An 18471-nucleotide genomic window follows, 5' to 3' on the forward strand; every position below is an offset into this window, starting at 1 on the left:
GGAGGATGAGGAGGAAGATATTCTAAGGGATTCTAAAACAAGAAAAAATAGGGTAGTGACTTCTAGACACCGTGGTGGGATCATTTCATTAAATTTAATTGTGAAAATAATAAAGTCCAAAAGGCTATGTGCAAATATTGTAGTAGAGAAATCAAGTCGATCCAAAAGCACATAGAACTAGACCTTTGAAGAATCATTATGAATCTAGTAAGAAAAAATCCCAACAAATCACTAGAAATCAAAATCGATTATCTTTTCAACCAACTCGCATGGTTGCTAAAAACGTCCCTCTTGTTAATTGGAGATTTGAGCAAGACAAGACTAGAGAAGCTTTGTGTCACATGCTGGTTGTGGATGAACTTCCATTTAAGTTAGTTCAACATCCTGGATTTAGGCATTTCTTATTTGTTGCATGCCTGATGTTTGCTATTCCATCAAAAAGAACAATAACAAAAGATATTTTGAATATATATGTGAGTGAAAGAGCAAGATTCAAATCGTTTATTAAAGATCATGCTCAACGTGTTTGCATAACTACAGACACTTGGACATCTATTCAAAAAGTCAATTATATGTGTTTCACTACTCACTTTATTGATGATGAGTGGAACTTGCATAAAAGAATTTTGAACTTTTGTCCAATTATCGGGCATAAAAGTGAAGAATTAGATAAAGGTGTGGAAAAATACTTGCTCGATTGGGGTATTAACAAGGTTTTCTCTATCACGGTTGATAATGCGTCTTCCAATGATGGGGCTATCGTTTAATTGAAAAAGAAGTTCAAAAATTGGGGGTAAAACATCTTAAGTGGGAGATATGTGTACATAAGGTGTCTGGCATATATAGTTAACCTGTTGTGTAGGATGGTTTAAAGGGTGAGCATGAAGCTATCTCTCGTATTAGAGGGGCCATCAGGTATATTAGGAATTCTCCAGCTAGGTACAAGAAATTTCAAGAGTGTGTTGAATTTGAAAAATTAGAAACAAAAAAATTGTTATCTCTTGATGTACCTACTAGATGGAACTCCACCTACTTGATGTTGGAGACGGCTATAAGCCTTAAGATCGCATTCGATGCTTATAAAGATGTAGATCTTGCCTATAAAACTGATCTTCGAGACAACCATTTAATGGGATACTGACTGATTATGATTGGCTGAGGGCAAAGGTATTGGTTAAATTTTTAAGGCATTTTTACAGTCTCACTTTGTGCATTTTTGGTGCCATATATGTCACATCTAATCTTGTATTTCGTGAAATATGTGAAGTTGACTTGCTTCTCAGACATTGGTTAAGTAGTAATGATGTTGAATTAAATGAGATGGTAAGAAAGATAAAAGAAAAATATGACAAAGGGTGATATTGAAAAGATGAATGTGATTTTGTATTATGCCGTGATCCTTTATCCCCGTCATAAATTAGAGTTAATTGAATTTAGCTTTACAAATTGTATGGTGGTATCGAAGAAAATGATGTGATGAAAGTAAGTCATACTCTTCAAGGAACCCCAAGAAGCCCGGGATCATCATCTAGTTGTATTTCTTCATCATCTTCCTCTTCAATAGGGACATCTATGCAATATACTGATTATGAGGTGACTCGTATGTTTACCATAGAACAAGAGTTCAATATGTACAAATCAGGTGGGAAAGGGGATCGCGTGAAATCTGAATTAGAGAAATATCTTGGTGATTATGTTGAAATGCATAGAGACAAATTTGACATACTAAATTGGTGGAAAGTAAACACTCAAAGGTTTTCTATTCTTTCCAAAATGGCTCGGGATGTATTGACAGTTTCGATCTCAACTATTACCTTAGAATCGCATTTAGTATTGGTGGTCGTGTTCTTGACACATTTAGGAGCTCTTTGTCTCCTAAAATACTACAAGCACTTATTTATACTCAATCTTGGCTTCGGAAATGATTCAAACTAATTAGCATTGAGGAGGATTTTGAGTGAACTTGAAGTAGTTGAGAAAGCTTTTGTAGTGAATGTGCCACATGTAGCTAGTTATATATTAAGAGAGAGCATCTCTTTGATGTCTCCCTCATTTTTGGTATGTTATTTTTCTTTTCTATTTTTTTCTCTTTTCTTTCACCCACTAATTTCCATTTTCCCCCACTATCTACAATTAGTAAAAAAAGTTTTTAAAATAATTATTTGTTTTTAGTTAATATTGTTTTCTCTTTCTCCTACATCAAATATTCTCTTTCAAAATTTTTATCATTTTATCATAATAATTTTATATTATCATTTTTTCTATAATAAAAAAATTAATAAATAATATTTATTTTAATTTTTTTATACATATACATCCAATGTACTACATACAACTAAATATATATATCTATATATCTATACCTTTATATTAAGGGAGAGACACCAATTGGTCTCCATGTTTTTTTTTTTTAATTATTCTCCGTTTCTTTTTCTCTCGCAACTTTCATGTTTCTTCTTCCCCACTTTTTCTTTAAATAACTACTCACAACCTCTATCTCTTCAATATTATATGTTTATTTAACTAAAATATATTTTAGGTAATTTTTAAATCTATAAAAAAAATAATATAATTTAAAAAAAATTAGTTTTAAATATTTTATAAAAATTATGCACATACATTAAATGTAACGTACTTACTAGTTATATATAGTTGAAAAGCACCCTATGGATCTCTTCAATTACTAGTATGTTTAATTTTTTATTTTTTTAAGATTGAATATTTATTTTTAACTATTCCACCCATAATTTTTCATAACTACCTTCTGGTAGCTTTTTCTTCTCATTTATTTTTATCTTATGTATATATATTATCTTATATACATTTTAGGTAATTTTAAGTCTATATAAAGTAAATAAAATTATTTCAAAAAATATTTTATTTTAGAAATATTTTATAAAAATTATGCACGTATATAGAAGTGCGATACTTACGAGTACTATATATAATTGAAGAGGACCCTATTTTGTCTTTAATTTATTAGTACGTTAATTTGTTACGCTTTTTCTTAAATTATTATTTTTAACTTTTTCGCTGATCAATGATTTTTCATAACTACCTTTTGATATATTTTAAAAAATATTTTTATTTTAAATATTTATAAAAATTATACACATACATAGAATCTGTCACTTATTAATATATATTGCTGTAAAAGTGCATATAAAATAATTTAATATGGACAGCAGAATACCAATATAGTGAATAAAGTTGAATTACAAGTGAACTTTATCATCAGATGTATCTTTGTACTACGGATAAATAAAATTAATTTATTTTATTGAATTAGTTATTTTAATTTTATTTTATTTTATTAAATAAATATAATAAAAAATTAAAATTATGCATGTTTTATTTCTATAAGAAATTATTTTATTCTTGTTTTATTTAATTGTATTAGATAAATATGATAAAAATTTTGAGTTCCTCGTTGATCTTGCACGAATTCAGCGATCCCGAGGTGCGATCTCGTCACGATTACTAACTTCTCCAAGATCAGATTTTGGATTCTTGAGAATGAAACAAGAACGATGAGCTCGTCGGGCACGTCCCTGACAACGACCCTTCGACACTCAAGTTAGGTTGATCGAGAGAAAAGTATGCGATCACAAAGTTCGATCTCAAAGAACGTAGAACAGTTACCTCTAATCATGGCGTACGGGTCTATTTATAGAGCACAGCTGGATACTGTTGATTGGGCCACGTGGCCTTATCCTGCTGACCAGCGTCCATGATCGGACGGCTTTTGTTGTTCGAATCTTCGAAGGCAGGCGGATCCGAGTCGGGTCTTTTCGACCCATCTGACAAAAAAAACGCAAACCCCTGCTTAAATGACGATAATACTTTTAATGAAGGATATTTTTAGCATTTCACATCATATTTCATTTAGACACCCATCACTCGTATTATTAAATTGCATGATGACACTGATCATAATGTACAAATGAGTCAGATAATCATCAAAGCTACGGGGCCAGCTATTAAATTAGTCACGTGAAGATGTGGGATTCTGAAAGGAGCTCTTCCGTGCATCTGAGATTGAGTGCTATTACCGACGCACCGTTTGCAGTTTAAGGTTTGTCCATACGGTTGAAGCAAACAAAAAGCAGCAGCAGCGAAGACATGATTGACTAGTATCATATGATGCATGGGCACGTATAAGGCTATATGAATACGATACGGATACGACTATATAAGAATTTTTTAAAGATTAAAATACGATACTGATACGATTATTAATGATATATTTTTAGATAAATTATATTGATCTTTTTTTAAGAGTTGGCATAGTTACGACTATCCTCTTGTTATTTAAAAAATTATCAATACCCCTCTAATCTTAACGGTCGTCTAACAATTAGCTCAATTCTTTTAGTTTCCATTCATTGTTTTATGATAAACTGATCAAAATGCCCTTGGACTAAGAATTATAATTTTATTTACTTTTTAAATTTTTTTTTATTTTTTTATGGACTAAGTGGACAATTTTTTATAAAATTTTAGAATTTTTCATCCATACCATTCAATGTTTTTATTAAAAGAAATACAGTAAGGACAAAGTCGACAATTTCATACCTCCATCCAAGGATTACATAATTTTATTAAACGTCAGGGGGTATTTATAATTTGCAAACAACGAGGAAATATTCGTAATTATGCCAAACATCAAGGAATGTCGTTGTAATTTAGCATATTTTTTTATTATATATATTCTCAATTTCTCATAAAATTAAACTATGCAATATAGAAAATATCAATATAAAATATAAAATAAATATATCTTGCATCTAAATTCTTAATCAAGCATGGCTTCGAAAATGTATATAACCAGTTTATTTTAAAACGTATGCAGTTGAAAAGTTTCTAATAGATCCAAATTAGTTAAATCATCAAGATCATCTCCAAATTTTATAGTAATTTTATCCCAAAAGGAGCGAATTAATTCTTTTTCTTTCTTACTAAGCCTAAAACACTTTTTTTTTTTTCCGAAAAAGACAGTTTAAAACTATTTAAGATTATAAAAAAGTCCTAAGCGTGACTGATGTGGCGTGTCCGACATTATATCCTTTTTTTTTTCTATTTTATATTTTCAAACAACAAATGCCGTATTTGAAACATTTTCAAATAATATTAGTATCTGACATATATTCGATACTATATCAAATAATTTTTTAAAATATACATACATTATAGCTAGTATAGTCCTAGAAGCAATGAATTCATTCATTAAGTATTTCATATCAAGTTTGTTTTATATATGTATATCATTTACTCTTTAACTTATTTATATGACATATGATATATATGCCAAACTTCACTTTTGGTCCCATTAGATAGGGTTATTATCATTTTTTGTTTCGAGTTTTATGGGCTTAATACTTATGGTCCCAAAACCTTAAATTTTTAACATCGTTGGTCCTATTTCGTTAAGTTTTGACGGAAACATTTGACACATGCCGTTAGTCAACGGTCAAGGTCTAAAAAAAAATCCCTTCAGACGTTTATTCAGCTTCTTGGAGGGAAAAAAATGGCGCCAACAAGTACTTTTTACCTATTTATATATGTAAATAACTCACAGCACTTCTAGCATGTTTACACAATATTTTTATCTTTTCTTCATCACTTTAGCTTGATAGCAATAGGCCAAAAGATGTCAAAAACATCTTAAAATGCTTTCAATATTGAATGCTATTTTCACAAAGAATGCTATACTTTTAAATTCCTATAATCGCATAATTATTGACCTCTCTTTATTATTATTTTAATTTTTACTATATATACTCATCCTTTTTAATGGTCAAAATTTCATATTTTGATTTAAATTTATATTCTAGTAACAAATCAAGTCCCATTTCCGTCAAAATTTAACAGAATAAGACTAACGATGTTAAAAATTTAAGATTTTGGAATCAAAAGTGTTTAACCCGTAAAGCTTGGGACTAAAATTGATAATGACCCTATCTAATGGGATCAAAAATAAAATTTTACCCAATATTTATATATATGGACACTAATATATTTGCACATTTATAACACCGCTCTATTGCGGTAGCGCGAATTCACGAATTGAGGGCGAGATTTTAAATATGTGGGAATTTATTTTATGTAGTTAGAGATTTAAAAAAAAAAATTCAATCTAAACTTGATAAAGTTGCACTATAAGGTTGAGGTACTCATGCTTTAGACAATTTAGTGGTTCTTAATTCTTCTCTTTTAAGGGTTTTATTTTTTTTTTATTTGAGAGATATTACAAAATTATATTTAGCAAACATTAAGTTTATCAATAAGGAATATGAGACTTTTGAAATAATTTAATTTAGGGATGCTATTCATAACGGTACCTATAAAACTATAAGGAGTTTGATTAAATAAATTCTTATAAGTCAATTTATGAAAATTTTAGAATGTCTAATTATTTTAGAAGAAAACATAAAGAAGATTTGAATTTCATATTAAATAAAATATGAAAAAAAACTGATGGAAAATGAAAGAAGATTATTTAATATTTTACTCAAAGTTTATGATATTTTTCATATATTAATTATATATTATATGTATAATAGGCCACGAGGATAAAGTAGAGGGTTCAGTTGCTCCTTCTACTAATACAATCGTTTTAAGATTTAAGGTAAGTATAATTAATTAGATATATATATATATATATATATATGGATATGCCTATTTGTTGCAAACTTGGCTGGTATTTATAAGATGTTTTATTTGGATTATGTTATTATTTTGTAAAGTTGTTATGTATTTATTTGTGATTATATATGTACAGTGTAATTTGATGAATGATTCTATTTTATTATATTTGATTGTTGAATGGAGTTGGACAATAAAAATTATCCATAGGGATATCATTAATTTGAGATAAAGAGACGGCATACTCAATGGTTTACGATAATGTGATATGAAAAAGATGAATATTATGACACGTAGAATATCGGGGTATTCATGATAGCGGATAATATCATGTGCAGATAGCTACACACTGGGGTGGTGTGAGAATATCATATTTGTTGTCATGTCCTATTCTGGTATTGCTATATTATAGGATGGTGTGTGTATATTACATTCGAGGGGGTGTCCTATTTTATAGATGATATGACACTGATTGAGATTATAATATCCGACAAAACTGTTGACTGATATGAACAATAATTGTAGATATATTGTACTGCAAATTGATGTATTATTGTGATATTGATTACTATGTAACTTTATGATGGTTGTATATCGAAATTTATTAGTTTATATCTGGCATGAAATTTGTCTTACGTGTGTATGTATGTACGTAAATATAGGTTAACTAATTATACTCATTAAGTAGGCAGTCTCATTTTTTACTACATACTTTCTAGGAGATAGATCATAGTGATTAGCCAAATTGAATCTTCAGCCATGCCCCTACTCTTATTAGAAGGGTTATCCGTGACATCTAATGCAAATAGTTCTAGCTATGTGACTATGGCATACATTAGTATTTACCTGAGTTTGCTTTCCAAATTTTATAACAACTGCAAACTTTGGTATTTTCCTTTTGGGTTGTGTACATGAACACGTCAATGGAATAGTAAACATAAACTTGACTATTATCATTACTTAACATATATATATATATTATTGATAAAAATAGAATTTATCTTATTTAATTTAAATAAAAAAGTGGTCCATTTAGTTATAAAGCACCTATCATATGGAGAGAATAATATTCAAATTGTATATGAACTTATCTTTGAATCTCAAATTTTAAAATAATTAACAAAAAAACAAAAGAAAAAAGAATTATGTAGATAAAAGAAAGGAGAACTTTTGAGGTTATCATTTATTGAACAATTAATCATAAATGATTTACAAATTAGTTAATCGTGACTTAAATAAACTCTAGGAATTAAAGGCAATTTTAGTCCCCTAACTTCAAGTAATTCTCATTTTAGTCCCGTGACTTACTAAGGTTCCATTTTAGTCCTCTATAATTTAAAAAAAGCTCAATTTTGCTACACGTTTTTATTTTTACGTCGCTGCCACGTCATCACCACGTGAGCTGTTTAGTGACTTTTTTCGGTGACTGAGGCAAATTTTCGACCAAATATGTATTAAAATTGAGTTTTTTTAAATTATAAAGGACTAAAATGAAACCTGAATAATTTACGGGATTAAAATGAGAATTGCCTCAAGTTAGAGAACTAAAGTTGCCTTTAATCCAAAAACTCAGAGTTGGTCACCAATAATGACTTATATATGTGAGTGTGATTTTCTACTTTAAATATTATTATTCGACGAAGAAAACCAAAAAAAATAGTAATAAAATAATTTTTATTTTACTTTGACTTTTAATTATTATTTTTTTTTAAAAAAAACCCTTAAAAGAGAAGGGATTAAGACCCACTAAATTGTCTAAAGAATTGAGTACCTCAATCATAGAACGCTACTTTACCAAAGTTTAAATCGATATATTATTTTTTAAAGGAAAAAAAATGCAAATAAACCCTTTGATATTGTAAATAAATAAATTACCCCTTTATGAAAAAATAAATAGTGATCTACCTTTTTATATATTATAAAATACAATAATTTATCCCCCTAATTTTTAAAATGAAGCAATTTACCTCCCTGTATAAAGAGGTAAATTACTTTATTTTAAAAAATATAAAAACTAAATTGTTATATTTTTTATAAGAGGATAATATACTCATTTTCAATATTAAAAAAGAATAAATTTTTATTCAATCTCTCTATATATATATATAAAAGAGAAAACTGAGATGAAATACTTAATGAATCACTTTATTGGTTATAGGACAATATTAGTCAATGATGTCGTTGCTGCTGTCTTTTCTTGTTTGCTTCATCAGATCCGACAAACCTTGACCTGCAAACAGCGAGTGTGTAGCAGTGCTAGAATTTCAGATAAGAAGCTAGCTAGAATTTCAGATCCACAAAGAAGCTGCTGTCCTTTGTATAAAACTCTCATATCTTCACGTGACTGATTTAAGAGCTGGGCCATAGGACTCAATTATAAAATGTACCATGATTGTGATGATTGTCTGATCCTATTTCTTATAGTATGGTTAATATATTTATTATGTTTTATATCTATACATAAAAATAATTTTTATAATAAATAAATTAAATTTTTATATCGATTTTATTTAATTATAATTAATAATAATTATTTATTACAACATTAATCTTTCGCTAATAAAATCCAAGGCAACAGGATATTTCTTTCCGGTGTTTGTTACCATGATACCTTATCATCGTTTCTGAGATGCAAGTTTCTCCACGTGGCTAGAATCTAGCAATGCAATAGAATATAAAACGTGGGTTGGGAAATAGAGAACCTCGTCCAAAAATGCTGACAGCTACATGCAACTCTCCTCCAGCAAACAATGTCAATAATACACCAAAGTTCCTCATCGACAGATCCTCATTCACCTTCCCATTGAAGAAACCCTCATCAATGGCTTTCTCTCAGAAAAAGGAAACCCAAAATGGCAGTGTGAATGACTACAAGAAAGGCATTAAGCATCTCCTCGACACTGCACCGGAGATCAACAAACTGCCATCTGAGTTTGTACTGCCATTAGATACGAGTCCATTGTCCGCCACCCGTACAGACATCCCTGTAATTGACTTGAGTGGACTTTGCGGACCTCCCGACACAAGAATTTCCACTGTCAAGGCCATCAGTGATGCTTGCGCTCTCTGGGGATTCTTTAGGGTTTGTTCTCATTATATATGCTTCATTATGCATTTTTAACGGGTGAATAGCAATTTACCCCTTATGATATTGAAAATGAGCACATTACCCCCTATGAAAAATGTATAACAATTTACCCCTCTGTACTTTCTAAAATGATGCAATTTACCTCCTTATACAGGTAGGTAAATTGCTTCATTTTAAAAATCATAGAGGGATAAAAATTGTTGTATTTTAAAAAATACAGGAAGGTAAATTACTATTTATTTTTTCATAAGGAGATAATTTGCTCATTTTGTGATATCACAAGTTATAACCACTGAATTTTCATGGGATATAATACAATCCTCGCCGGTGAAAATTTTAATGGGCAAAAACTCCATGAAAGAAAAAGAAAAGGGCCAAATTTATCCCTCAGCCACATTCGCTTAGAATGCTGCTCATGTTGGGTTTTTGACCTGTATAATTTTCATTTTGACCCCATTTAAAATATAATTATAAATAAAGTAATTTATTTTATATTTAAAATATAAATTATTTTATTTTAAAAAATATAAAGAAATAAATTACTATTTTAAATATGATAAAGTAATTTATTTTATATTTAAAAAATAATTTATTTTAAATATAAAATAAATTGCTTCATGAATTGTTGTATTTTAAAAAATAAATGAAGTAAATTGCTAATTTTTTATAAGATAATAATTTATACATTTATAGTATTATTAGAATTACTTGCATTTTTTTCTAAATTTTGAATTTGGCCTCGGCTTTCAATCAAAGGGTTCCAACACTGTCGCAAACTTAGTTAAATTTTTTAAAAAAAATATTTTTTTAATCGAGTCGTGATTTTTAATGGTTATAATATTTAAAAAATATATATATTAATATAATTTTTTTTATTTTTTATAATAAAAAAATAATTAACCCAAATATTTTGCCCATTTATGATTTCGCCAGGGAGTGAAATGATATCAGCCCGAGTTTCTTGTAGCCAAAATTAATAGACAAAATTCAATATGTCATCATGTGTTATTCGGGAATGGCAAAGCGTATCTATGAACCATTAGATCTTAGGCCATGGGGTGGGCAACACATGCCCTCTCTATGATATTTCTTAATTTTTACCAAGAAAAATAATTTTTTATGCCTATAATTATGAACTATTAAATCTTGCTTCATTTATATATATATATATATATATGTATATGTGTGCACCGTTGAGATTTAATAAAACAAATCAATGGTTTATATCGTTTCTGATTTAGACAAACAGTTCATATCAATGTACAAAATCAGTAACTCATATCTATTTGAGTCAGATCAATGTCTAAGATTTATACAAATTATATAAATTTTAAAAATACAAAATGATCATTTTTATAATAAAATATTAATTGTACAAATATACACAGAATAATACATACAGTACTAATAAAAAATAAGAAAAAAATTAATTGAGGCTACTGATTTGAGAGCGGTTGTCAAGGGACCAACCATTTGGACGAGGGAAAGGGAAGAAAGGCGGCTCAGGTGGGGAAGAGAAAAGGTGGGTGGGGGGTTTCGTTAGTGGGGGAGGGGGAGGGGAAGTGGAAGGGTCCGACGGCACAGGAGGGAGGGGAAAAGGGGCAACCGAGCAAGCGGTGGTGGCACAAAATACAGTGCAAGGGGGGAGCGACGTGGGGAGAGGTTGTTAGAATAGGTGTCTAGAAAGTCAATTGGACTGGTGTGCTTCCACTAAACCACTCAAGCTGATCTGCTTCATACAGAGGGTGGAGCGGGGGAAGGAAAAAAGGGCTCCGATGATTGGGTTAGGGGGAGGGTGTGACGATAAAGGAGAAGGGGGCCAGCCAGCAATGGCGGGGAAAGGGCAGCAGTTTGGGGGTTTCTATTCATATATATATTATGTCTCTAAAAGTATTATATATATTTATGAAAATAAATCTTATAATTTTTTTTATAATTTATATAGATTTGCGAAGATAAAATATCAACCATAAATTAGTCAAATTTTATATGAACCACCATTTGTGTTAGATTAGATCCCCAGAAGACAAAAAAAGGGAAAAAAAAAAAAGAAAAAGAAATCGTGTGTGCTTTACACCACTCGTATGGGGAGTACTCTCCTTATTTTTAAAAAACTCAAGGAGGTAAATTATGATTTTTTTTTAAAAGAGGATGTTTTTGCTATTTTCAAGTAACACAGGAGGGCAGTGCAATTTGCCCGAAAATTAATTGGTATTGCTTGTTTTGAATTGATAGATTGTGAATCATGGGGTTGAGAAGTCGCTGATGGAAGAAATGGTAAAAGTTGCAGAAGAGTTCTTTGATCTGAATTTAGCAGAGAAAATGAAATATGCTTCGGATGATGTGATGAGCCCCATGAGATATGGGACAAGTTTGAACACATCAAAGAGTCATGCGCTTCACTGGAGGGACTACTTCAGGCACTATGGTTATCCTTTCGAAGATAACTTGGACCTCTGGCCTGTCAACCCACCTACATACAGGTCACACATCTTCACATCCTCCTCATTTATATATATTTTGATCACAATATTTGAGCTTATCTTCCTAAAACTCAATGTAAATTAATTATTGATAAATGTATTTTTTAATCAATTCTTAACCATTATCGACAAGTGTATTTCTAATCATTTTCGAGAAATGTATTTTTAAATCAATTCATTGCTTAAAAGTTGTTCTTGTTACTACTTTAATATTTTCTATGTGGATCTATTTCATAGTAACAACTGCAAATTCTCTAAACTTATTTCATTTTTTAAGAATTTCTTCTATAGGAATAAGCTGCATATCAATCACATTACCAGTAAATTCGATAAGAATAAGAAACTCACATGAACTTACTTTGTAGATTATGTGATTCTTCCTTTGGTTTAGTTCATTTTGGTTGAAGACTCTACTGGTTGCTCCAATTCTAGATCTATCATATGGAGTGAGACTTAACCCATGATTCTTTCTATAGTTTTATTTAACGCTATCATCATTGAAAAGAATCCTGACAATTTTAGAGGTTTGAAGCCTATCACCTTTGCAGTAATTATTCTGATGCGGTTGAAAAACCATTCAAATCACTCTTTATTTCTTCCTCTTAGATGATTTCATCTTAGTAAAGATCCTCAAATCGGTAGATTGGTGGCAAATCACCATAGTAAACTACATATAGGATGTCAACCATCGCTTCAAATATTCATAATTTACATGTTTTTTCAAGATAATCTGTTGATATGTGTCATTTGCTCTGTATGTCCAATAATTAAAATTTTTTAAACTTTCATTAGCTCTGGTATGGGGCCATTTGAAGTTTCTTCTTGTACGGGCTCTTCCAGTAGATCTCTCTTCTGACTGTCTAGATCCTTAAGATGAAACACTTGTTAATTGTATGATCTAACCTTCGATTTGGACCACCATGATCTTCTTCATAAAGAGGATCATGGAACTCATGGAGTATGAATCACTGCTCTTCTTTTTTCTCTTTCTTTGCTTGCTTGATTCTCCTATAATGGTTGGAAAATCATTATTATCACAACAGAGAGGGGTTATTTTAATCTTATCTCTTAGTTTTTTATGTTTTTTTGGATAGATACTTGAAATACCAATCTTTTTTATCTATCTTTCAGGAAAAATACCAAACTTACAGGACCAATTTTTTCATTTTAATTTCACTCGAATGACACTTTTTGGAAATTGAATTATGAAAAATTATTATTTTAGTCCTATAAGTACGGGGTGATGGCAATTTTAATCCTTTACAAATCTATTCTGGCAATTTTGGTCCTTTAAATCTACTTTAACAATTTTATCCTGTAATTTTAATTATTGCAAACATTAAGGACAAAAATAACTAAAAAATTTTTCCAATGGCTGGAAAATGCACCCACTAGAGGATGTTTGGCTAAGCTTATAAGCTCTTCAAAATATTTTATAAGATATTTAGGAGCTTATATGTTTTAAATAATTATTTCGCTATTTTTTAAAAAAAATTATAAAATCTCAAAATAAAATATTGAATTTTATAAGCTCTTTAAAAAAAATAATTAGTTTTCTTAATTTTTTTATAACATCTTATACGTTATAAAATTATCCGCGTTCATATACTCACACACACATTTCTCATATACGCACACACACATTTCCACATGTACACACTCTCCTCTCTCTCTCTCTCTCTCTCTCTCTCTCTCTCACACACACACACTCTATCTCTCTCTTTCTAAGATGTAAAGAACTTTTTTTGCTATTTATCTTTTTTAATATTAAAAAATACCTATTTTTTTAAATAAATTATTATAGTTAATTAAAAATAAGATTAATATTGATATTATATTTACTGAAAAATAAAAATTCAAGATATTATAAATTATACGACTATAAATAATCACATCATTAACAAAGAAAATATCAATTATATATTTATATTAATATTCGACTAATATAAATAACATATATATATTATTTTTATTCAATGTTTAGATAATAATCTTTATTTTTTTTATTATTGTAAAACGATTATGTATTAAATTTTATTTAATTAGATTAATTTGTACTATTTATAAAAGTATTTTAAAAATATTAAAAAAACAAAATACGTCAAAATGGTATCATGTTATCTTAGCCATTTTATAAGGTTGAAAATCTTAATTTATCCAAATACATTTTAAAGTAAAATCCAATATTTTATATACTTTTAAAATATTTTATAAAATATAGAAACTTATAAGATATTTTAAAAAAATGTAGCCGAACACCGTCGTAGTATAGATTAGGGTCCTTTGATATAGCATAATATATTTAATGAGAAATGAAAAGAATATATTTAATTTTTCCAAAATCAACTTTACAGTAAGAAATAAAGTGAAAAGTGAGTCCCTACAAATATTGTACATTATCTATATTATTATAAAAATATACATCGTATCAATTTATAAATATTTAAGTTTATAATTTAATTTATATTTTTTAAATAAAAATTTATAAGAATTTTAACCTTAAATACTTTTTAATAACTTCATAATTATTATTTCTTTTTCTCTCAACCCACTATTCAATATTTCTTTTTTATCACGAACTTCTTTTTTTTCCACATTTTCTTACACCGTCATTATTTATTTTATTTTATATCAAAGTTTTTTTTATATGTTCGTAAAAATTCTGACAATAATTTCTAGTTCAATAAAACGCACCAATCGCCATTTGAAATCCGATTGGCCAATCCTGATACGACACGCGCCTTCAGTGCGTTCCAAAGTTCTTGGAGAGAGGTCTTGGGTTAAACAGGCTTTGCCAAACCCTGTATTTGGGCCCTCGCTAGGTCTGTAGCTTGAGTTAGGCCTGAGCTAGGCTTGGGCTCGCATAAAAATTTACATTAATTATAATGTTCAGAATTAATGATATTTTATTATTTGAACTATGATCATTTTTATATTTTGATATATAAATTTTTGGTGTGTGTCAACTTGCTATTTCAATTTTACGAAATTTTACACTTTGTCATTTATAACTGTTTTTCGATCAATTTTTTTGTCAAATACAATCACAGGCACTGCACATATAATATTTAAGGGTTATATGATGGAAAATTTTTCACATATGCACAGCATGTGATATTTTTTCTATAAAAAAATTAAAAGAAAAATTCTCATATATAACAAAGTACAAATTACACATAGTTGAGATAGTAAATTGACACATACAAAAAATTAGATACCAAAATATAAAAATAAGAATAATTGGAATGCCAAAATATAATTCACCGTAATCTTTAGAAACAAGGATTTTTATATGGTTTTTTTTTTTTCCTTTCTATTTGAATGTTATAAGTCATATTACTCCGAGCGCAACACGTGGCAAAATGGCTAATAAACCAAAATACAAACACGTCGTGGGTAGAGTAGGATGAGTTGTTTTAAAATTTGAGATAATTATAAATATTTTTTGTTATTTAAAAAATTATCAATAATTTTTAATGTTTAATAGAATTATGTATTTTCTGAATGGATGTTTGAAATCGTCAATTTAGTATTACTGATTTTTTTCTTTTTTCCAAAAAATTCAAAAACAATGAAAAATAATTATAATTATGTCAAGTTTGGATTAAAATGTTGATGTAAGGAAGGAAAAATTATATATATATTTAATTTTGCCGCCCATTTAACATTTCTATGTATTTTTTTACTTATAAAGGGATAAATACAATATATATATAGAGTGCGGTTAACATCATTACAATTTTTTCCTTCACAAGTACAAAATAATTACATTAAAATGTTAAATGGTGGGTAAAACTTAAAATATATGATACCTTTCTTTTTTTAATTTCAACATTCTTTGTCCAAATCCCATAAAAAAGGGGATCAGGTGTAAATAATGAATTTTGTAGAGGGTGTTGATGCAATTTCAAATTTTTTTAGAGAAAATATAATTTTGCATTTTCGAGGGGGTTTGAGTGCAATTAACCCTTATATTTTTGGTTTGGTATTCTTGTCAATTATAGTACTAACAAAAAGAGTTCTATATATCTATTGTCTGAACTTAGCTATTACTTTACTCTCATTTAGAAAGCCATTTTGAGCTACACCTTTGAACATCTTTATCATGAAAATACGATGTTGAGTGTTGGAATTGAGAACATACGATGAGAAGGCTGCTTGATTACCATCAAACAGAAACGAAATTTTGATACTCCTGCTGACATGTTTCTGTTGTAAAGAAATGTGGCTAGGGAGTATTTGGAGCAGGTCTGGAAATTGGCAATGAAGTTAGCAAGTGCAATATCAGAAGGTTTAGGACTTGATGATGGGTACGTAGAGAAGTTTGTGGGCGAGGGTTTTCAGATTCTTGCAGCTAATTACTACCCACCATGCCCTGAGCCAGACAAGACATTGGGATTGGCTGCTCACTCTGACCATGGTGCACTCACAATTTTGATGGAAAATGGTGTTGAAGGCTTGCAAGTCAACCACAATGGCACCTGGATTGCTCTTCAACATGTTCCTGGCACTTTTATTGTAAACCTTGGAGATTGTTTGGAGGTTAGTGTGTGCATGCCCCTCTCTCTCTCTCTCTCTCTCTCTCTCTCTCTCTCTCTCTTTCTCTCTCATTTTTCCTTTGAATGAATCCACACAAACCATTACATTGAATAGTACTTTTTAGGAGTAGGGGAAAATTATTCATTTAATCTTTCAAATTTGTCTGCTATTAATTTTAGTCATTTAAGTTTACACGTTTTAGTTTCAGCCCTGTAACTTTCATAAATGTGTAATTTTGGCCCGCTGACCCAATTTCGAACAATTTTACCCCTGCACAGCTTTTTAAAGAGGAAATTTAGTCCATCTCCATTCATTTTGCATCTCATAACTAATGCTCACATAGAAGGTATGAATTTATGGAAACTTAATTTTGTTTCAAAAGCATGTTTGGTCTTTTAAAAGCATTAGGATGGACAATTAAGTTTTATCATCAAAAGGGCAAAAGAGTCCCGAATTAGGCTCAACGACAGAATCTACACAAAATTGATAGATAAAGAAGTAAATCTAATATTGTCAAAGTTAAAGGACCAAAAGAAATTCGAATCAAAGTTACAGGATGGAAATTTTTTTTTTTCCTTAGGAGTAATTATACTTAGATCCCTTCTACAACGGAAAAAATGCAAGCAACCCCCTTGTGATATTATAAATAAGCAAATTACTATCTTATGAAAAAACAAATAGTGATTTACCTTCCTGTATTTTTTAAAATACAACAATTTACATCCCTGCGCTTTTTAAAATAAAATAATTTATCTCCCTATATAAAGAAGTAAATTGCTTCATTTTAAAAAGTACAGGGGGGTAAGCTGCTATATTTTTTTCATAGGGGAGTAATGTGCTCATTTCCAATATCACGGGGGGATAAATTACTATTCACCCCTTCTAAAACTATGAAATTATACTTTAATAAGTAAGAATATGAATGTCGTTTCATAACGACGAACAAACACTCAGAAGATTCACATTTTTATATATAATATAGATAGAAACGTGTACACAAAAATGAATAGTGACTCTAATACTGCACAATTTGGTGTGAACCACTATAGATATTAAGCAATGGGAAGTACAAAAGCGCGGAGCATCGAGCAACAGTGAATGCCCAAAAGACAAGAATCTCAATAGCTGTGGGACATGGACCTGCTTTATCAAGTACGATTGCGCCCGCGACACCACTGCTTGATCAAACACAAGGAGCGCACTTCCAGCCCATTGTGTATAAGGACTATATAAAGCTACAACAGAGCAGCACCATACGAGGGAAAAGTGCATTGCTGGCTGTAAGGAAAAACGAGTGAGTCCAACACCGTAATTATGTAATTATTATGTACAAAAAGAAGGCCATAAGACCTTCATGAGTACGACTTTTAATTGTTTGGGTCGGTGTGGATGTTGCATTTTCTTATACTAGAACGTATCACGTGCGTTGCACGTAGAGAAATATATGTTTGGAGATGAATATATCATTTATTAGATAAAAAAAATGAGTTCATGGTATTATTATATTTTTATCGTTGAAACATATTTATGATTATATTTTCAATTTGTTTTTAAAACCTGATGAGGGGAAGTCGGAAAAAGACAGATGTACCCTCCAGAGGAGGGGCAAGAATAACCTATAACATAGGAGGGATTTGACTGAGTATTAACTTCCTAAGTTATTAGATACTTAATGGCATAGTTAATGCCCCTAATACCGGACTTTGAGCGCATTAT

The 18471-nt window shown here is 29.7% G+C and overlaps 1 protein-coding gene across 1 annotated transcript; it reads left to right on the forward strand.

Annotated features, from left to right (window-relative positions):
- On the forward strand, positions 9336 to 18239 carry LOC105178535 (protein DOWNY MILDEW RESISTANCE 6-like). Its single transcript, XM_011102026.1, has 4 exons — positions 9336 to 9727; positions 11969 to 12216; positions 16437 to 16758; positions 17805 to 18239. The coding sequence occupies exons 1-4, from the start codon at positions 9359 to 9361 to the stop codon at positions 18051 to 18053; spliced, it is 1188 nt and encodes a 395-aa protein (XP_011100328.1). The 5' UTR covers positions 9336 to 9358; the 3' UTR covers positions 18054 to 18239.

This window comes from Sesamum indicum, linkage group LG16 (genome assembly GCF_000512975.1).
Source record: "Sesamum indicum cultivar Zhongzhi No. 13 linkage group LG16, S_indicum_v1.0, whole genome shotgun sequence".
Classification (NCBI taxonomy): domain Eukaryota; kingdom Viridiplantae; phylum Streptophyta; class Magnoliopsida; order Lamiales; family Pedaliaceae; genus Sesamum; species Sesamum indicum.